This window comes from Hippocampus comes, unplaced genomic scaffold (genome assembly GCF_001891065.2).
Source record: "Hippocampus comes isolate QL1 unplaced genomic scaffold, H_comes_QL1_v1.1 scaffold71, whole genome shotgun sequence".
In the NCBI taxonomy this organism is placed as follows: Eukaryota; Metazoa; Chordata; class Actinopteri; order Syngnathiformes; family Syngnathidae; genus Hippocampus; species Hippocampus comes.
In genome coordinates this window covers 1,088,573-1,107,872 of record NW_017805932.1, presented here as the reverse complement: position 1 = coordinate 1,107,872, position 19,300 = coordinate 1,088,573, and the positions used below count along the sequence as shown (strand labels likewise).

General features: G+C 40.2%; 1 protein-coding gene across 3 annotated transcripts in view; it reads left to right on the top strand.

Annotated features, from left to right (window-relative positions):
* gabbr1b (gamma-aminobutyric acid (GABA) B receptor, 1b) overlaps positions 1-19,300 on the top strand; it is a 142,722-nt gene that overhangs the window by 31,206 nt on the left and 92,216 nt on the right. For all 3 annotated transcript variants that reach the window (XR_002170624.1, XM_019890303.1, XM_019890302.1), the window contains exons 3-6: positions 5,551-5,615; positions 6,111-6,249; positions 7,225-7,410; positions 7,774-7,791. Coding sequence is in view for 2 of the 3 variants with exons in the window: in XM_019890303.1 (XP_019745862.1) it covers positions 5,551-5,615; positions 6,111-6,249; positions 7,225-7,410; positions 7,774-7,791 (408 nt within the window). In the remaining variant the exon portion in view is untranslated. The remainder of the gene's footprint in view (positions 1-5,550; positions 5,616-6,110; positions 6,250-7,224; positions 7,411-7,773; positions 7,792-19,300) is intronic.

The following is a 19,300-nucleotide window of genomic DNA, read 5'->3' as shown; positions in this document are numbered from 1 at the left end:
CCACACACACACACACATACACACACTCCCGAGGAGGATGTTGCAGTGAGAGACAGAACAGCGAATAGGCAGATGATGGTTGTGACGGGCTTTTCAATGAAATTGTATCACAGTCTATGACAAGGAATGCCATCTCGTCGCTCGTTGCTGCAGCCTTCTGGGTTGATTGATTCCCCGACCAACCCCCGCCACCCCCCCTCCCCTTGTGCTGAAATGGATTAGTGACGCCTATAGTGCGAAATAAGGCGACGAGAGCTGTGCATCAAGGTCACTCCCCATCTCCATCAAAGCTCGACTGACCTCTTCATCAAAGAGTCTGTTCCCATTCTTTTGGCATATTCTCCCCCCTCTGGTGGCATCTTTATCGCTGCCTCTGCCTCCCACAGTAATCTGTTTTATTAAAAGGCTGCTCAGGTTTAACACACTGAAGGTGCCTCCTCGCTTGGATTTGGATTGCACTTTTTGACGTGATTCTCCAAATATCATGAGCCCGACATTTTTTTAACCCCTTCGTGCACCATGCAGTAACCTGATAACATGATAAGGTGTTCACTCTCGTAACCGCTGTCCCTGAAAGGGTTCATGAAATTTCTGCAAGTCTTTAATACTGTTTTTTTTTTTATGTTGTTTTTTTTGTTTTAATTCCTGCCTTTCGATACCTGGTTGTTAAATATGAATACATACTGCCTTCTTTTTACTGGCTTCAGTGTTTTTGACTGCATTTCGAGAGCTCATTTAGGTTCTAATGCCAAATTAAAAACTCATTTCAGACAACACAATTGAAGGCAATTTGCTGTTCTGTCCGTCGATCTCTTATCGTATGTGTCTTCAAATCATAATCAGAGCTAAGATGACAGCTCCAGCACACGCATGACGGCTAATTCCATGCATGGCTGACACACAATCAACTGAGTTGAGACCATCCCCCCCGTCCATCACATTCTGATGTCGGACTAAGAATGAGTGTTAAATGTTTTGTTTTTTTGTTGTTGTTTTTTTGGGGTGCGATATACTGTAGTTTGAGAAGAAACTTTTATTTCTAGATGAATACTGTTTTGCCGATCACATAGACCTAATCAGAGCCTTAACATTAAATAAAACACATATATATCTATATATAGATATATATTCTGTCAGTTGTTTAAATGCTTCAATGTCATATAAATTCAAGATTTTTACATTGGTTTATGTCCCTGTTCAAGTTGGTAGCAGTGTAGCTGTTGAACTGGATGCTGTTTGCATCAATCCCCGGCCGATCAGTGTTGCCATTGAATGACGATTACTCTGATTTTTTTTTTTTTTTTTTTACGCAAGACCTAATACGATCGGATGGGCCCTGGAGGTCCAACTCAATCTTTCAACCTTTCCATCAATGTTCTATTCCTTCCAAGGATCACAGTTAACCCTTTTGTGCACCCTGTAACCTGATAACATGCATAAAAGAAAAGTATGTACTTTCCATTTGACTTTAAGAAATAGTATTTGTTGAAGCGTGTATTTATTTTGTTACATACTTCATAACTATATTTCTATTGTTTGAAAGTGGATGTTACACTTCAGTGAGTTAAAAAGTTAACATCTGGAGCACATCGATTATTTAATATTGAACAATTTTACAACCATAGTCAGTTAGTATTAGCGTTTCAAATTGATATTACTGCTACTACCGTGTTTTGCATGATGCACCTGTTTGAGAAGATTTTTACAGGCCGAGAATTATTTATTGTCTTCTTTAAAAGACCGTCCATGTATATTGGGGTAGCAATCGAGACATTTACTGTTTTCTAACTCTTAGTCACTCATATTCCCAGTAGCAGCTATTTGTTGAAGCATTTATATTTTTTTCTAATTTCATCACTGTATTGATTAATTGATTGATTAACACATGGACACGAATGATCCTAAGCCAACTTTACATCATCCGCCCACGGAGGTCTGCTTGTTGCTCCGTATTAAACGTACTTTATCAGGGAATGAGAGGAGCCGCTTCAATTGGCAGGGAATCAAGTCCGATGTGTTCACACCCACAACAGTGCAACGCCCCCTTTTTTTTTTTTATCCGCCACGCTATGCCCCCCTTGCATGCACCTGTGAAAATACCAAACCATCGTCTACCTTAGCTCCACACAGCTTTAATCTGCGCCTCGTGCTAGCTGAGCACAAAAATCGAGCCCTGAGTGACTACTGCATGGTATGCCGTTGCGCCAGCGCATTACTCGTTTCAAGAAGCGGAGCAAAAAGCACAGCTTTGCTCCGGTTAGCAATAAATTGTACATGGCCACTCAAATGACTGTCTTATCAAATGTATTGATAATTTCATTGGGGAATTGATTTTTGGAGCATAAAAATCTGACATCATACATCTCAATTTGCTCGTGACAGTTGATTGACGATGTCATTAAGTAGACAGTCAGCAGTTGTAATCGTGAGTAGTGTTGGATTTACTATTTGTAGCCGCTGCTATATTTATGCTAGAATAATTAAGACAAATGAACATCTTCAATGAAGCCCGAATTCAACACATTCTGGGATGGCAAGATTCCATACAACATGCAAAACCCAAAACTGCCAACCTCACTGCAGGAAAAAGCTGTTTATGACTTCCTACTTTTTAAAAAAATATATATATAGTTCGGGTTTCTTGTGTGCATGAATTAATTTTGTTCGATGCTGTTTTGGGCGGCTAGGGGGTCTATACCAGAATGCGCCTGCTGGCCATAGCAAAAGAATCACAGCCCAAATGGTGCTTTTATTTGTTTTAAGGTGCTGAGGGAGTGTTGCGCTTGAGGTCACGGTGAATCACTGTGTATCCCTTCATATAAAATAGTTCACTGTAAAATAACGGACACATTAGGAAGAAATAATTGGAAAATGAGTCTTGTGTGTGTGCGTGTCTGCCTTTGGCACTTTTCAAACCTCTCTTTCTCTTCTCCTTCCCTCCGCCCCGATTAGTCTCAGTCTTAATCGGTATTGGCCTCAGATGGCGCCATTAACTGCACTTTTCATCCCACTGAAACCACAATTGCTTATTGTGAAAGCCTGGCTCGATTCCGAAATCAACTTGGATGGCAGCAGTAAACCTCAAATGAATACTCGTTGTCTTGTTGGACAGAAAGCGCCTTGCATGCCTAACGAGCATGACGACGGTAGATCAGATTACGTGCCGATTACCTGTTAAACGAAAGCAAAACTGAAGTCGCCATCTAGTGGTCGAAATGCGGCACACTTTTGGTTTCCTAATTACCCCTACTACGTTTTTATTTTTATTTCTTTTTTTTATTTTTGCTTCGTTCCTTAAACATGTGAAAGGCAACTACGGTAGTGGCTATAATGTATGTCATAACAAAGATAATGGTTTTGAAATTAATGCTGTCTACGTCATCAAGCGACTACTTGAACGCTTACATTTGAATTGGCCAGAAACCTACGGAGGCCCTAAGGGGACATGGAGGAAAACTTTGCGTTCCCTCGCAAAAATTGGGAGATAACTCAAGCTTTTTTCAAATGCGCGTTGATGTACTTCTGGTCACAAACTTTGCGTTCCCTCGCAAAAATTGGGAGATAACGCAAGCTTTTTTTCAAATGCCTGTTGATGTACTTCTGGTCATCTCCCAGGTAACTGAAAACAACAAACATGGATGTCGAGTTTAATGGAATTTTACTTTGAAATTTGCTTAAAGTATAAAGACATTAAATCTGTTCTTGACCTTCAATGCAGTTTCCAAGTCCTCCTCCACAATTCTCTCCTTACCCAAAGTAGTATCGTCTCTCAATCAGCCGCGTATGAGAGCCTACATAAGCTAAGCTGACCCGGAAGTACAAAAAAAAAACGTGCATTTAAAAAAAACAAAGAATCCCCTTACAAAAATTTTGTTTTCTCGCAATCTTTGCGAAGGAATGCAACACTTTGCGAGAGAACGGAATGTTTTTTTTCTCCTTCCATGTCCTCTTAGGCGCTCAGTAGAAACCAACACATTCTTCCCTTCATTTTTTTGTTTTTTACCCACAGGTACAGATGACGACTGACAGAACCCTTTCTACGATGGAACTTTCCTGTACGACTGAGAGCCTCCACAAGCATCAAGTCCTCTTCCACAATTCTCTCCTTACCCAAAGTAGTATTGTCTCTCAATCAGCCGCGTATGAGAGCCTACATTAGATAACCTGACCTGGAAGTCCATAAAGAACGTGCATTAAAAAAAAAAAAACAAAGCATCCCCTTACAAAAATAAATAAATAAAAGGTTTGTGTATTCTCGTAATCTTTGCGAAGGAATGCAACACTTTGCGAGAGAACGGAATGTTTTTTTTTCTCCTTCCATGTCCTCTTAGGCGCTCAGTAGAAACCAACACATTCTTCCCTTCATATTTCTGACTGCCTTTGTCTTGTTTCACTTCACATTTGGTGTAGCGTGAGATGGGTTTCAGCCTGAAATAAGAAAGAATCAAAAGAGCTCTTTTATCATTAATTACTCAGTTTTATACTCCATTTGCATTTTTAAACTGTGTCCACTCCCCTCAAAATAATTTAGGGATTGTAAATCTGCTTCAGGTGGTGGAGTTTAGGACTTAGGGTCTTGCTCATGGGTGAAAGACGGATTGATGATTTGGTGTTCACAGTGCAGCGATCCTTACCGCCCGCATGATGCATACCTGGATAAGTGGAGGAAATTTGGTGCAAGGATAAAAGCCCTCAAAGAGAAATATTTGATCCGAGAAGAATAGTGAAGCGAGGACAAGAGGACATGCTTGGCCGCTGATTCAAGGACTTTGTGAGATTTCAAGAAAGAATATTTTCTGAACATATCGCGGTGGGGCTGACACCAAAATAGGTCATTACATCACATGATGCACAGTGACGACTTTTAGCATCACCATCTTATGAAAAAGAATTTTTTAGTAACTGTCTTTCACAAACTGACTTAGTGGATCCCATTTTATGGATTTTATTCTTCTAAACCAGTGTCTTTATTTCAATGAGCAATGAAATAATACAGGGAATCTGTTTTATTTCCATTCCCTCTCATGCCTCACTCCAAAAAAAAAAAATGCTTGAGAAATAGAATTACAGTACATGTGAATTATTTTACTTTCAAGTGCTGATGGATTTTCTATGCCACCTAAAATCCATTCACAGCAATTAAGTTTGCGTGTTGTTAATGTGGCCGCGCACTTCTAAAGGAGCTGAAATCAAAATAACGATGGCTAATGGTGTTTAAAGGTGGCCAGTATTTTTGTTTTAAGTGGCGATCAGACAATTTCAGCGGCAACGGTGTTGTGTGTAATTATCGAGGCTCTTTTCAAAAAAAATTATTACCGTGTCTCTTCTGCATGGTTATTTAATATATCTATGTCAAACATTTCAAAACCAACAATTTATTGCCATTGCTTACGGAATTAACTTGGCCACTGGACGTGGCGCCAACTTGTGCGTTGTTCAGAACTGCAAAGTGCTGTACGTGGAGACTATAAACCGATGACCGCCTTTCTATTGTTTGTCCTTGTGTTGCACCGCGACCCCTGATTGTGTGTGTGTCTCTCTCTCTTCCAGGTTGTGCGATCATCCGTCCCCCCAGAGATGGTGGGATAAGATACAGAGGCCTGACACAGGAGCAGGTGATAAATGGGTTTCTGCCATTTGGGGAGGGGGGGAGAGAGAGAGAGAGCGAGAGAGAGAGAGAGAGAGAGAGAGAGAGAGAGAGAGAGAGAGCTAGCTTTGCTAAATTTAAAAAGTTAGCTTGCTAAAGAACATTCCTGCACTCAAGTACAACATCATTTCTGAGAGAGAGAGAGACCTAGCTAGCTAGAGAGAGAGAGAGAGAGAGATAGCTAGCTAGCTTTGCTAAATTGAAAAAGATAGCTGGCTAAAGAACATTACTGCACTCAAGTACAACATCATTCTGAGAGAGAGAGAGAGAGAGAGAGATAGAGAGACCTAGCTAGCTAGCTCCACTAAATTGAAAAAGTTAGCTTGCTAAAGAACATTCCTGCACTCAAGTACAACATCATTTCTGAGAGTGAGAGAGAGAGAGATGCTATGAGTTGAGGATGTTGGAATTACACTCTCATTTTTGTGTCTCATGTCGCATTTCATTGTCTACGTATGTCCAGATTCGAAGTGTGCAAGTTCTCCCCGTTGACTATGAGATTGAGTACATCTGCAGGGGAAGCCGTGTGATTGTGGGACCCAAGGTCAGGAAATGTTTGCCCAGCGGTACCTGGACCGACCTCAACCAACAAAGTAGATGCTGTAAGTGCAACCACGGCTGACTCTCAAAGCGCACCCAGTCTGTCAGAAAAATGCTGTTCCAAAACAGAATAGATGCTGGCCAAATATTCTCAACTCAACTCAACTGTATTTATAGAGCACTTGCAAACAGCCATCGCTGCATACAAAGTGCTGTAAAGGCATGAATTACTGTCCCAAAGTGTTCATGAGAGAGGAGAGGTTTTACTTTGGCCAGCTGTCTAAGGTGAAAGAAGCTGGATTTAACAACGGCACCAATTTGCCGGTCAAGTTTGAAATCACTGTCCAGTTTAAGGCCCAAGTTTGAGACTGTTGACTTAAGCTAAGGAGACAGGAGGCCCAAGTCTACAGGATGGGATGTACAAGGGCCACTGGGACCAAACAGTGTCACCTCTGTCTTCTTTTCATTGAAAGTCAAGAAATAAATATTGTCATTATGCTTTATATAATTATGATACAATCCCGTAAATAACACGCACTTTTGAATAATACATAAAAAGCTTTTTTTTTTTTTTTTATCTGTACTTGTGCATAATATGGTTCCCCGATTTACTGTAAATGCTTTTAAAACCAGTTTCTAAACCGACGTTCTTTTCGCATACATATGATCATGGTCTTTCAAACTATTTTTTTTTTCAATCACGTGATTGAAAATGTGTTTTTTGCACTGAGCATCTTTTTGTAATTTTAGTCAACTTTTTTTAATTTCCTGACTTTGACAACTACAGTATGTGAGGCATATTTAGTTTGTTGGGTATAAAGTTAACTGTAAATCAGTTATTGTGGGGTTTTTTTGTTTTTGTTTTTTTACAACCCTTAGTTATAGGTAAACAAAAACAATTGCCTGTTCGTTCACAAACACATGGGGGAAAAAAAGAAGAGTCTGAGAATGGAAATAAAATCACAGAGGTTCCAGATGTGTTTCCTCAACATGACATATGGTTCATTTTCCGATTTCGATTCATTCTTCTCTTTCAGTGTTGTTATGTCCTCGGGTTTGGACGTCTTTGGAAAATGGTCGAGTGTCGTCTTGGCCGCAGGGGCTGCCGGTGGAGGGAACCGTACTGCACTATAGTTGTCTCCCTGGTTTCATCTTGATGGGCCGAAACTCAACGCAGTGCAATAAATTGGGCAAGTGGGACACGCCCAAACCCGTGTGTCACTGTAAGCACAACAAAACTTTAATTTATTTTTTATTTTATCAGCCATTTGCACACAGTAATGTAAGATACAAGAATATAATTTGCTGACAGACACACACACACACACACACACACACACACACACACACACACACACACACACACACACACACACCATTTTGGAATTGGATCTCTGTTATAATATTTATTACTTTTACCACTTACCCTGTTCAAGGTGACTTTTGAGCATGTGAAAATGTACAATGCAGTTTCAGTGGGCTTAATCACATTTGATAGTGTTGTCTTCAATTTTTGTCATTCATCATTTCAGTTGTCAAAAATTGAATTGTAATTTGAATCTTTTTCTTGTCGTTTCTCTCTGAAGATGACAGACATTTCAAAGGTAGGATTTTTTTCCTCTTCCTTTTTGTATTTATTGCATGCCTCTGTCCGACGGAAACTATAATGTGTTGAATTCCTTTCCTTGACTAATTTCACGGAATGGTATATTCTGGTAAATAATTGCTCTGTCATATTGTTAGAATGCCTCGTAGTGGCATTCACCTCCACAATGTACCAAAACAACCGCAACCACAGTACAGTATGGATTTGGAGCAAACGAGTGAATTATCCAATTTTTTACCTGTCAAAGCAGGCAAATAACACCACGGACATACAAATTATTCTTTATATTGCCATGTCATGTTGCTAAATTGCTATTGCTTTTAACATAGGGAATTTGCGAGTGTCAATTTAGGAATCTTAAACTCTGTCACTCTGTACAATGTTGGAATATGAACAGTAGGCATAAATCCAACCCTCAATTACTTGGTCACAGTTGGTAGATGCTGTCACCTAGTGGCGTTTAATAGTTAGTGCTAAAATTAATAAATGGTACAATGTCTGTGGAAGACCAGAGGAGGAACACATCTTAAGCTTTGTAGTTGCTTCGTGCTTTTTTAATTCTTTACACAACGTAGTTGTTTAATCGATACACATTTTGGTTCGTCCAATTTGGACCACTTTCGAGGCATTTGAATTTAGGGGTGCCCTAAAAAAAGTACTACGTTGCTGTATTTACTATAACCAACCGTCATTGTTATATACGACCATAATTGACTGTCATTGTATTTGTTGCATTACTTTTGAAACAATCACGACAGTGCTATTTTATATAAAGCGCTTAACATGGCCAGCTACAGACTGGCGTGCTAAAAGTGTTTGTACAGCACTTGTTTTTGGCCACCTTTCCCTAGTGCAATTTGCGATGAAATTCACAGCTGGTTTATTTTTAAGATCTAAAAATTTTCACCTCAGTGAATGAAGCGGAAAAGAGTGATACGTTGGTGCTGTAGAGGATTTTAAAACAACAAGTATGAGTTAAGATTTAGGGTAAAAATAACGTTCATGTCAACCACCAGTGGAGTAACAGAAGCGACAATACTACTTTGTACCTCATGGGGGCAATGTTTCACTCTTTAACTTACATGGAATACTTGACAACAAGTTTGCATCTTTCATGACTGGTTCGCAAATTCAGAAGAGAGGTCTTGGAACTGGCGATTTGGCTGCTTTTCATAACATCCCGCAAATTACTGAGCGGAAAATTATGCGTATATCTTCTACTTCTTCTACTTCTACTTCTCCCTTTCATATTTTTGCTGCTGTAAATTGGGAATTTCTCCATTGTGAGTTAAATAAAGGTTTTCTGATCTTATCTTATTATATTTGTTTTCAGGTTGTGTGCTAAAATTACAAATGTATCTCACTTTAGAGCAATAACGACCTGAAGTAAATGATGAACCATACAGTATGAACCACTGTTACAATACTTAAGTTGTATTAGTTTTTTCAAAAGGAAACACAAACTTTGCACAAAATCATAAGCTGTCATTAAAATTACTTTAGTTCACTTCATGATTAGCCATTGTTTCGTTCTACATCACGATCATACAGTCTGGTGACCACACGCCAAGATTTTTTTGTTTGTTTTTTTTACCCATTGTCATCCCCCCAGACTGGGGAAATTGGAACAAAGTAATGTGTCTCAAAATCATCCTGATTATCACATTTTTAATGACACAAACTAACATGTAGCACAAATCTTACAGCTAGTTTAATTTATTTTGTAATATTTCTGATGCTGATTAGCCCCGCCCTCCAGCTGTTCCAGCCAATAAGAGCACAGCCTGCCGTGGTTCCACACCTGCACCTAATCCATGTTGATTAGGCTGTCAATTTAGATCAGTGGTCCCCAACCCCCGGGCCACGGACCGGTACCGGTCTGTGGGTCAGTCGATTGTCCTTGTCTTTGTTCTGATCTTGTTTATCCCAGTGTCCTTTTAGAATTTTAAGATAAGAAAACCTTTATTTGTCTCACAATGGAGAAATTTGCAATCTACAGCAGAACATGAAAAAAAAACCAAGTCTTTGCATGTGCAAACATTGAAACTATCAGTGCGGTATTAATCCAACATATCCTAGAACATATATTGTATATCAAGTATTTTGCTTCTTTCCACTTCTTTTCGAGCATGTTAATGATGAATGCATAGTTTTTCTTATTTTCTGCACTATAAGGCGCACCTAAAAGCATTCAATTTTCTCAAAAGCCGACAGTGTGCCTTATAATCCGATGCATCCTTATATGGATCAACATTCCGAATTTTTTTGGGACGTAGTATTTTAAATGTTCTATAAAGCGCTTTGTTACAGCTGCAGTGGTTGTAAAAGCTCGATATAAATAAAGCTGCATTGTATCTTGTTACCTTAGCATATCTCCATCTAGTGGATGCATAACGCAACTGCAGCCACTATTGTGGCTTCTATTCTATGTGCCTTACAATGTCGTGCGCCCTATATATGAAAACATTTTTAAAATAGGCCATTCATTGACGGTTCGCCTTATACTCCGAAGCGCCTTATAGTGCGGAAAATATGGTACCTGAATTTCTAAATGATTTTTTTATATTATTTATTTATGTGTGTGTGTGTGTGTGTGTGTGTGTGTGTGTGTGTGTGTGTGTGTGTGTGTGTTTTATGTTGGAACTCAACATTGGTTGCAGTTTACATGCTGTGGGTTTACAACTGTATCGCATCCTTCATTGTAGCATACAAAATATAAGATGATCCATTGGCCTCACATACAGGACAGTCGATAACCAAACTATAGCTTGAACGTCAATGTGATAACACGCTCAAATACATCACAGATGATGTAGGTATCGCAAAAGTAGCACGCTAACACTTGTATGTCATGTATGGCGTCATGGCAGAGTGCTGCTGTCAGTGTCCTCAGATGTGAATGTCTCTTTGCGAGATGTGCCCACGGTGTTGAGCGCAATGATTAATGCCCGTGTCAGCTGCCCAATCTGTCAAACATTTGCAGACTTTCAGTTAGTACTGAAGGGACACTTATTCACCGTCCTCGGTGAATAAGTGTAGAGGAGCATAGTGATAGTCCAAGGTGAAATTAAAAAAAAAAAAGGAGGTTGGGGCTGTGGGGAAAGTAAAAGCAGAAGATTTATGTTCCAAATCTCTCTGCACATGCATTGAAATTCTACTGATTCCAACTACGTCTCCTCTGCTCCTTGGCTCCAGGGTCACTCCGCCCTCCTACCCTGCGCTAATAAACAGCACCCAGCTCCTCTCTGCTCAAGCAGAAGCACAATCACGTGATGAGAACAACAGTGCCCCCGAATTGTTTTATACAGCACGTGCTTATGATAATCCTCTTCATGTTGCTACAAAACAACGTTGAATAGAAATCCTCGTGGCTAGCACAGCGAGAACACTTGCTCATGTCAGATGGATCATTTAAAAAAAAAAAAAAAGCAAAATCACCAAAGCCTCAGTGGACTCCAAAAAGCCAGTTTTTGTTTGATGAATATTTTCTTTTCTGCTCTTTTTTTTAATGAGGCGTATGCGAGTGCACAAATGATGTCATAACAGTCATGGTACACGGATTGATTGGCTCATGAAACTTTTATCATATCATCGACTTTGTCACGCTGGTATCAAAATTATATTGTGCTCATAAAAATCGGCGAGAGATAATTTGGTCATTTTTAAAGATTTACATCAGGACAATAATTCCACAAACGGAATTGATTTCAATCTACTTGGCCAAAGATGTGAGTTGTGCCTTTTTTTTTTCCATTCTTTTTGATGGACATTAAAAAGGCCTTTTCTTTTATCTGACAGAAACCCCAACTTTGTGTAAAAAGTCTGTGCAAAATATCTGCTGCCCTTTTTAAAAAATAGATTTTGAAACTTTTTTCGTCAGACTTAAAGGGGCAGAAATACTAGGGTGTGCGCACTTCCGCAACCACATTATAGTTATGTATTTTTTAAAAATAGTGTTTGTTCAGCAAAATCTAACTAGTTTCCATTGCGTCGAGTCATCCCCTGAAGATTTCAACAGCTTTCTGCACGTTTTCGATGCTAAAGCGGCAACTGCAGCGACTTCGTTCCGAATTGTTTTTTTTTTTCTTTTTTTTTTTCTTTTATTTTTTTCAAAGAATGTGGTTCACCAGATCAAACCGTCAGGTTCTTCATTTGACTCGTTCCTCAATTATTGGACAGGGTTTCATTCTTTCTCAAGCGGCCGGTTTTGGCTATTATTAACCCTTTCATGCACCAATAATGATAACCTGTAATCCGATAACATGATAAGCTGTCCACTGTAGTAACCGCTGTCCCCGAAACGTTTAATCGTAGTCTCTCATCTGGTTTTGAACCCCACAGTTTGAAACATACTGTGGTGTAATCCATGCTTCAGAAACCTGGCCTCGGTCTAGCGCAGGGTTCGGCAACCCAAAATGTTGAAAGAGCCATATTGGACCAAAATAAACAAAAAACAAATATGTCTGGAGGCGCAACAAATAAAAAGCCTTATAATGAAGGCAACATATGCTGTATGTATCTATATTAGCTATATTAGCCCAATATCAAAATGACTAAATTGGCTACAAATACACAACGAGCCTTCCCGATTAAACGTGTTTTGTTTCCCTGCAGTGTATCCTGTAGAGCAAGAGGGTCCGCCCTTTTTTGACCAAAGCTCTGTTTTTCGATCAACCAGCCTCCCGCGATCGACCCGTGACCGCACACGCACGCATACGCACGCACTTACACACGCATGCCATAATGAGCAACAGCCATAACGGCGGCTAAGATGAACGATGCATGGGATGCACGTTTGCAGCGTGTTAACTTTCGTAGCTGACGTGTACCATTTTAAATTGCTTCTCTTGGTCCTTCAGTTTGCCATTTTTTGCCAGTTCCCTCGGTGAATTGGACGTGAAACGCCGTTTCTTCTTACAACAGCTACCTACCTGGCATCCGACCCTGTTAATAGAAACGTGTGTTGCAGGCTGTGACGCAAATCTTCGTTGACAGAAATGTTGAAATGTAATATTTATTCGACATCTTTTTACAGCATTGGAGAATGTTAAGAATGTTTGTCCTCCTGCAGAAACCATATTCAAACAAAAAAGATATTTTCACTCCCCCCATCTTTTTCATTTTCAAACATTTTAAAAAGCTCCATGTAGCCACTAGGCGGCGCTAGAGAGGCGCATGCGGCTCCAGAGCCACATGTTGCCGACCCCCAGTCTTGCGTGATCGCAAATTATACACCCTTCACAAACTTCGCTCTCAGGTTTAAAAAAAATAAATAAAAAATTGTGAAAAAAGCCATGCAGTTCAATTGAAAGCATTTCTGATGATGTAGCGTTTTCAGTGGCATCCATCCATCAATATATCGATCTTTTTTTTTTTTCCTGCTTATTGAGGGTTGGGCTCATGAGGGGACTTCCCGGGCACTTAATCCAGCTCTTCTGGGGTAGACATAATCTCTCCAGCATCTCCAGGGTTGTCCCTGGGGTCACCTCCTGGAGAAACAGAAGATCATCTCCAAAATATTTCTTTCAAGTCAAGATAATCCTTCAACTGTAGACAATTTTGAGATTAAATTGTTGATGCTTGTATCAGATTTGATTTCTTTGCCTGTCTCACCGAACATCACTTTAACCCTTTCATGCACCCTGTAACCTGGTAACATGAAAACCTGTCCACTGCAGTTACCGCTGTCCCCGAAAGGGTGAAAGAGAAGCCTTTTCCATCACAGTGGAAGCCAGTAAAAAAAAATTAAAAAACAGCTTCCTCTGGTCAAAAACAACAAAGTACAATTATCAGGGCAAAATAGCTGACCAATAATAAGCATGTTGCCTGCGTTAAGTAAAGTTATGGGAAACGCTGCATATGATCAGATCTAGAAATAGGCTCCGGCTCACTCTCGACCCCAATGAGTAAAAGCGCGACACAAAAATGTATGGATGGATATTTTATCAATATCTGCACGCACCACTCTTCCTCATCTATATTTGACTCTTTATTGTCTTCTTTTTAAGTCAGTTCCACAACCAGAACAGACCAATATCTTAATCTGCAGATAATTAACCCTTTCATGCACCCTGTAAGCCGTCCACTGTAGTGACCGCTGTCCCTCAAAGGGTTAAGAAACACAGCGAACATGTTTAGTTTGCTTTCCATTAAGGCCACAAAGGTCAATGCATCCATCAGCACTGAGCTGGCAGGTCCCCCATGAACAACAGTTACAATTTAGTATTGACTGGGCCACCAGCTTATTGGTTCTCACCACGGGCACCCCGAATTGATCGTTAATTGCTCACGCAAACCGAAAGGAAAACTGAACTCCCAACAAGGTGCACCCAGGATTGTGTCTGCTTCCTTTCGATAGAGACCTTGTATATGCAAATGGTTTAATTCAGCATTTGCAATGTCATTTATTAAACTTGAGACTAACCGGATGATCTTGTCTTGAAAAAGGAAAGCTGGAAACCGACGACAAAACTTCTCTCAACGCAACCATTTCTGTTCATCTGGCTCCTTTCAGTTTACTGACCCCAGTCAGTGGTAAATTCTCCCTGAAGGTTTATGGTTTGCCAACATGCAGTGTGGAAATGTTTTTTAAATGATTCCTTTTTATCAATGGTGTTTGCCTTGGTCGTCTCCCGTAAAGTCCATTTTGGCTCAAAGAAATACAGATGGTGTGATCCGACACTGATTTGCCTTGACCTTGGAATTAATTTCTCTGGAGGTGATTCTGGGCTCACCATTTCCCTATGAGTATTATCCGTATCTTCTTATCTTTGTCATCAATTTCCCCCTGCAGCCACATGCAGGGAGAGTGGCTAAATATCTCAATAGTATGAGCAACTGGAGTCGCAGGAACATGAAGCTGCTCGGACATGGTCTTGTGCCTTGATCGTACTATGCTTGCCCATAATTTTCTTTCCAATCTTCTGAGACAATTCCCTCCCTTGCTTTCTCTTGTCCATGTTAAGTGTAACACACACCATGCCACCAAACAGCACAATGACTACTTGTAACCCTTTAAATTGGCCAACTGACTGCTTGCAAATTATTTTGACTCTACAAGTGGGACCGTCGTTTTTGTCCAGGCCTGTGTCATAAGGTTTTTAAAATAAGTCTGTTGAACCACAGTTCAATATCTTTTTTTTTTCCATTAGCATAGGGATACCAACAATTTTGTCCATGTATGTCTTTTTACGATTAATAAGAGGGCAGTCAGTGAATGAATGAGTTTCAGGACATTTTTGAAAAACCCTTATGTCTCCACAGCGGGGCACAAATTCTCCGTACAATGGAATCCAATTCTGGTACCTTAGTTGGGCGTCGTGGGTCGGGACTAGTACAGTCACAAGACCACGTGTCCATTGAGTGTGAGGTTCATGTCTCGGCCCACACAAAATGAAAGGCAACAAAATACACGTGGGCGGTGAGCGTCCTGAGGGTATTTGGGTTGTTGCGATGCGAGCTTGTGTTCAGGTTGTTAAACAGCAGGCTGCATTAATCCAAGAATGGAACAATTATTTGACATAGGGGACATGGAACCGTGTTCGTGCAGACAGCGGGCAGCAGCCTGCATTAGCATCTTTTAATTAAGACTGCACCTCCACAATCAATCCCAGTACGCCTCCGCTCTATCACCCAGCAGGCTAAAGGTCAACTATATGTTTGTGTGTGCGTGTGTGCGTGTGTGTGTGTGTGTGTGTGTGTGTGTGTGTGTGTGTGTGTGTGTGTGTGTGTGTGTGTGTTTGTTTTTAGTGGTTTGTTACTAAATGGACGCAGGTATGAAGGGTTTATAAGGTACACAAGATTCATCTCATGTTGTCGAAAATGTGACCGTTGTAGATGGATTGCCTTATTAACCATGTGCTGCAGTCGATCTAAATAAGTTTATATAACGCAACATACAATTTTACAAAAATTGTAAAAGTATTATTCCTGAATATTTATTTCACTTTCAACCACTCGACATGTTCAGTGGCATCAGTGCTATACATACACATATAGTTCTTATTTTTTTCTTTGTATTTTTGCCCTCTATGGACAATAAAAGCGGTATTGTGCTATGACCAAAACATAAATATAAATCTATATAAATAAAACATGAATTGGAATATTTCATATCACACACTTTTTATGCTGTGTCTTTGATTTAAAGATGACAATACGCAAAAATCTACAAAAATTGTAGAAATTGTAACATATGGGGTAACCCATGTGTTCCAAACATCGTAGAAATTGCAGCACAAGGGTTACGATCAAATTACTGTTTTAAAATCCCAAGCACAGTTTACATTCATGAGCAGTTTACCACAGGGTTGGTTTATGAAAACAAATTTATTGTCCCTATTCACTGTTAAAAAAAAAAAAAAGTCCATCAAATTTTTTGTTCATTTTTATAGCAATGCAGTGGGCGAGTTAAGGAGTCTGAAGGGAAATAATGGAGTCTATTGGTTGACCTGTGTCAATGCCGAGCTTACCGAACTGTTAGGTTCAGACAGAACCGAATAATGTTTTTGGATTCCAAAAATGCAAGCTCGGTCCAAGTACGATAACAAAAATATTTATTACAGAAAATTGCACTGACAAGTTATGAACTGAAATCTCTGGTGACAAGGAGCCAGGAAACCGAAAGCGCTTGCAAAGACAAGGTTCAATAGAACACTGAGAATAACCAAACGAAATATCCGAAGTCCAAGAACATGAAAACAAAGATCGAGTGCAATCATTGAATAACAAAAATACCTATAAACCAGAATCTATGAACAAACGGAGCACAAGTATGACTATTATCGAGAGGTCTAGAAAATAAAACTTGAAGCACAGCAGCGAGCAAGGTCAATAATCCTACAAAGACCAGGCAGCTCGGCAGTCCTTAAGGACATGGCAAGGCTTGATTGGAGACGCGGAATGGGTGGGCCTGCTGGAGGGAAACGCCCTTCATTCCGGCTGGAGCTGAAACACAATCAAGACAGGTAGAACATGATACCGGACAATTTATGTATGTGACGAGTGTTATTAGGAGCTAACATGGATAATGCTGTTCCGGTAGTTCATGCTAATCTGAGAGAGGAAACATTGGCATGATTATTTGGATATTTTCAGAGATTTATTTGAAGTGCATGTGAATTTTTATAATGGTTGGCCATTAACCGACGTTGCGCCTTTTCAATTTTTTATTTTTTTTACCTTAAGCATTTTAGACAGTCCCCGTGCCCATTCCTCAGAAGTCCAGGCTAGAAATACCACGGCTTCTCCTTCTAAATCTTCGCTCACGAGCACGCCTGGCTCAGTGCCACTGATGCCATTACCCGGATCCCACAGAGGAGCGCCAATTTTACAACAGCTTTTTGTAGATGTTATTTGCTTCACTCAAACTGTGTGTGGCTATTAGCACTGGTGTTACTGAATTAGACATTATCAATGGGGTTCGTTTGCACAGGGGGTGGACAATTTCCCTGCCAAATATACACGTTACCTGCGGAAATACCACTTTGGCATTCATATTACATTACTTTCAACAAATCGAGTAGTTTGCTGATATCATGGAATTTGTTTTATCATTAGCTTTGCTATATTGGCGTGTATTTCAGTCAAGTCTGTTATCTCAGTCTAGCAAAATAAAATTTGTCAAATCAACTAAATTTTGTTTCTAAAGCACTTTAAAAAAATGGAATAACTTGTTCTGAAACAAAATGCTGCCCACGGACAGCCACAGGAGTCGCGCCCCAGGGAAATTTGCTTTGAACAAGCAAGTAACAGTTGATGAATAACCACAGTACAGCCAGAGCTGCATACTGATGTGTGTCATATATATCCTGAGAATACCGTAAATCACGTGTCATCGTAGCTGGTTCTGGACTTGCGCTAGTTCCTCTCAGAAAATTTGAATCCATCAGGGAGGATATATTTCATGGCTGTCTCATTAGGGTTCTTTTTTAACGTGTTTAGCTTGTTAAAATGGTATTAGATCAAATTAGATGCAATGTGCAAATGAAGTCAAAGTCGGATGAACTGAGTGTGGCTGTACAGCCCCCCCAAAATTAGATCTTAATGTGAGGTTTTCAGCACGTGCTGTCATTGGTTGATTGCAGTTCATATTTTGGTCTAAATAATGAATACGTTTACATTATTTAGATGCCTGCGTTGCTAAATGCAGGGAACAACAAGCGCGAGTTGTCAGAATTGTGGCTGTACATGCATAAGTGGTTGTGTAAAGACCTGTAGGAGCTGGTTGAGCACATCTCCCATGGGAAGCAGAATGAGTATAGAGAGCCTTTTAAGATGACGGAGCAATGTACCTGTATGGTATATAGCCAGTGTAAGTATGACAGGCATACTTTAGATTCAAAATATTTGAATTATCGATGCCTCCAAGGCATTGCCTTGAGAGGTCATAAGGCACAGCAGGACTTTACATCATGCTGGTATACATTACAAATGCAACTTAGGCACGTTGCATTAGACTGCCTCAATAATAAAGAGTATTTTTTTTTCCCCAGGCATTTGTTAGCTCTGGCACAGTTTTGCATTTATTTGCTTTAGTCTTATGATAATGGCCTTAGCGCGCCTGTGATTTGTGATGATTTTCTGGCAGTTGATCGCACTCCCTCTATGGTGGTGACTTGGCATATACAATGTGAGATGAATTGCACTGGCTAAATTTTGGGCGCAGGAAAGGCGGGTGCAAAGCGGCACGCAAGTCAGAGCCAGCGTAGCGCTGCAGGCGAGAGGCGAGGCATCAGGGAGAACTTTTCTGCTCATCGAAATATTTTTCTGTCTGTTTTGGAAGTTGAAGAACAATCTGAGGACTGGCTTTTGATGCCAGTCACATGAAGGGGTCATGCCGGTCGGATTCTAGACCGAACCAAACAATGTTTTTTGGACAACAGAAATGCAAGCTCAAAATGCGATAACAAAAATATTTATTTACAGAAAAGCGCACGAACAAACGGAAATCGCCGGTCTATGAATAACGAGAGTATCGTGAAGGTCTAGAAAACAACACTTGAAGCACGACAGTGAGCAAGGTCAATAATCTGACAAGAAACTAGGCAGCTCGGCAGTCCTTAAGTACGTGGCAGGCTTCATTGGTAAATGCGGAACAGGTGGGCCTGCTGGAGGGAAACGCCCTTCACTTCAGCCGCGGCTGAAAACAAAAAAAAACCAGACATCCAGACATGACAATATCATATCAACTCGGACAAAACTCCGTATTTCTGCGAGTCTTGGGTCATTTCATCACAATTTGGCCAATGGAGCTGCCCTCACCATGAACAATTTTACACGCGTAATGCTATGCATGAGAAGTGAGTAGAATTTCTGGACATGCGCCAGTGTTCTTGGTTCCTTGTAATTTGCAGTATGTGGGAGGAATATGCCTCAGCCTGGCCTACAATTCTTTGCTTCATCTATAATTTCTCAAGTTGAGCAGAAACATATCAATGAGAACCCGAACAAGAGCTTTTTGAATCAAGCAGGCTGGGCTCCATTATACTGTTTTTTTAAATATATAT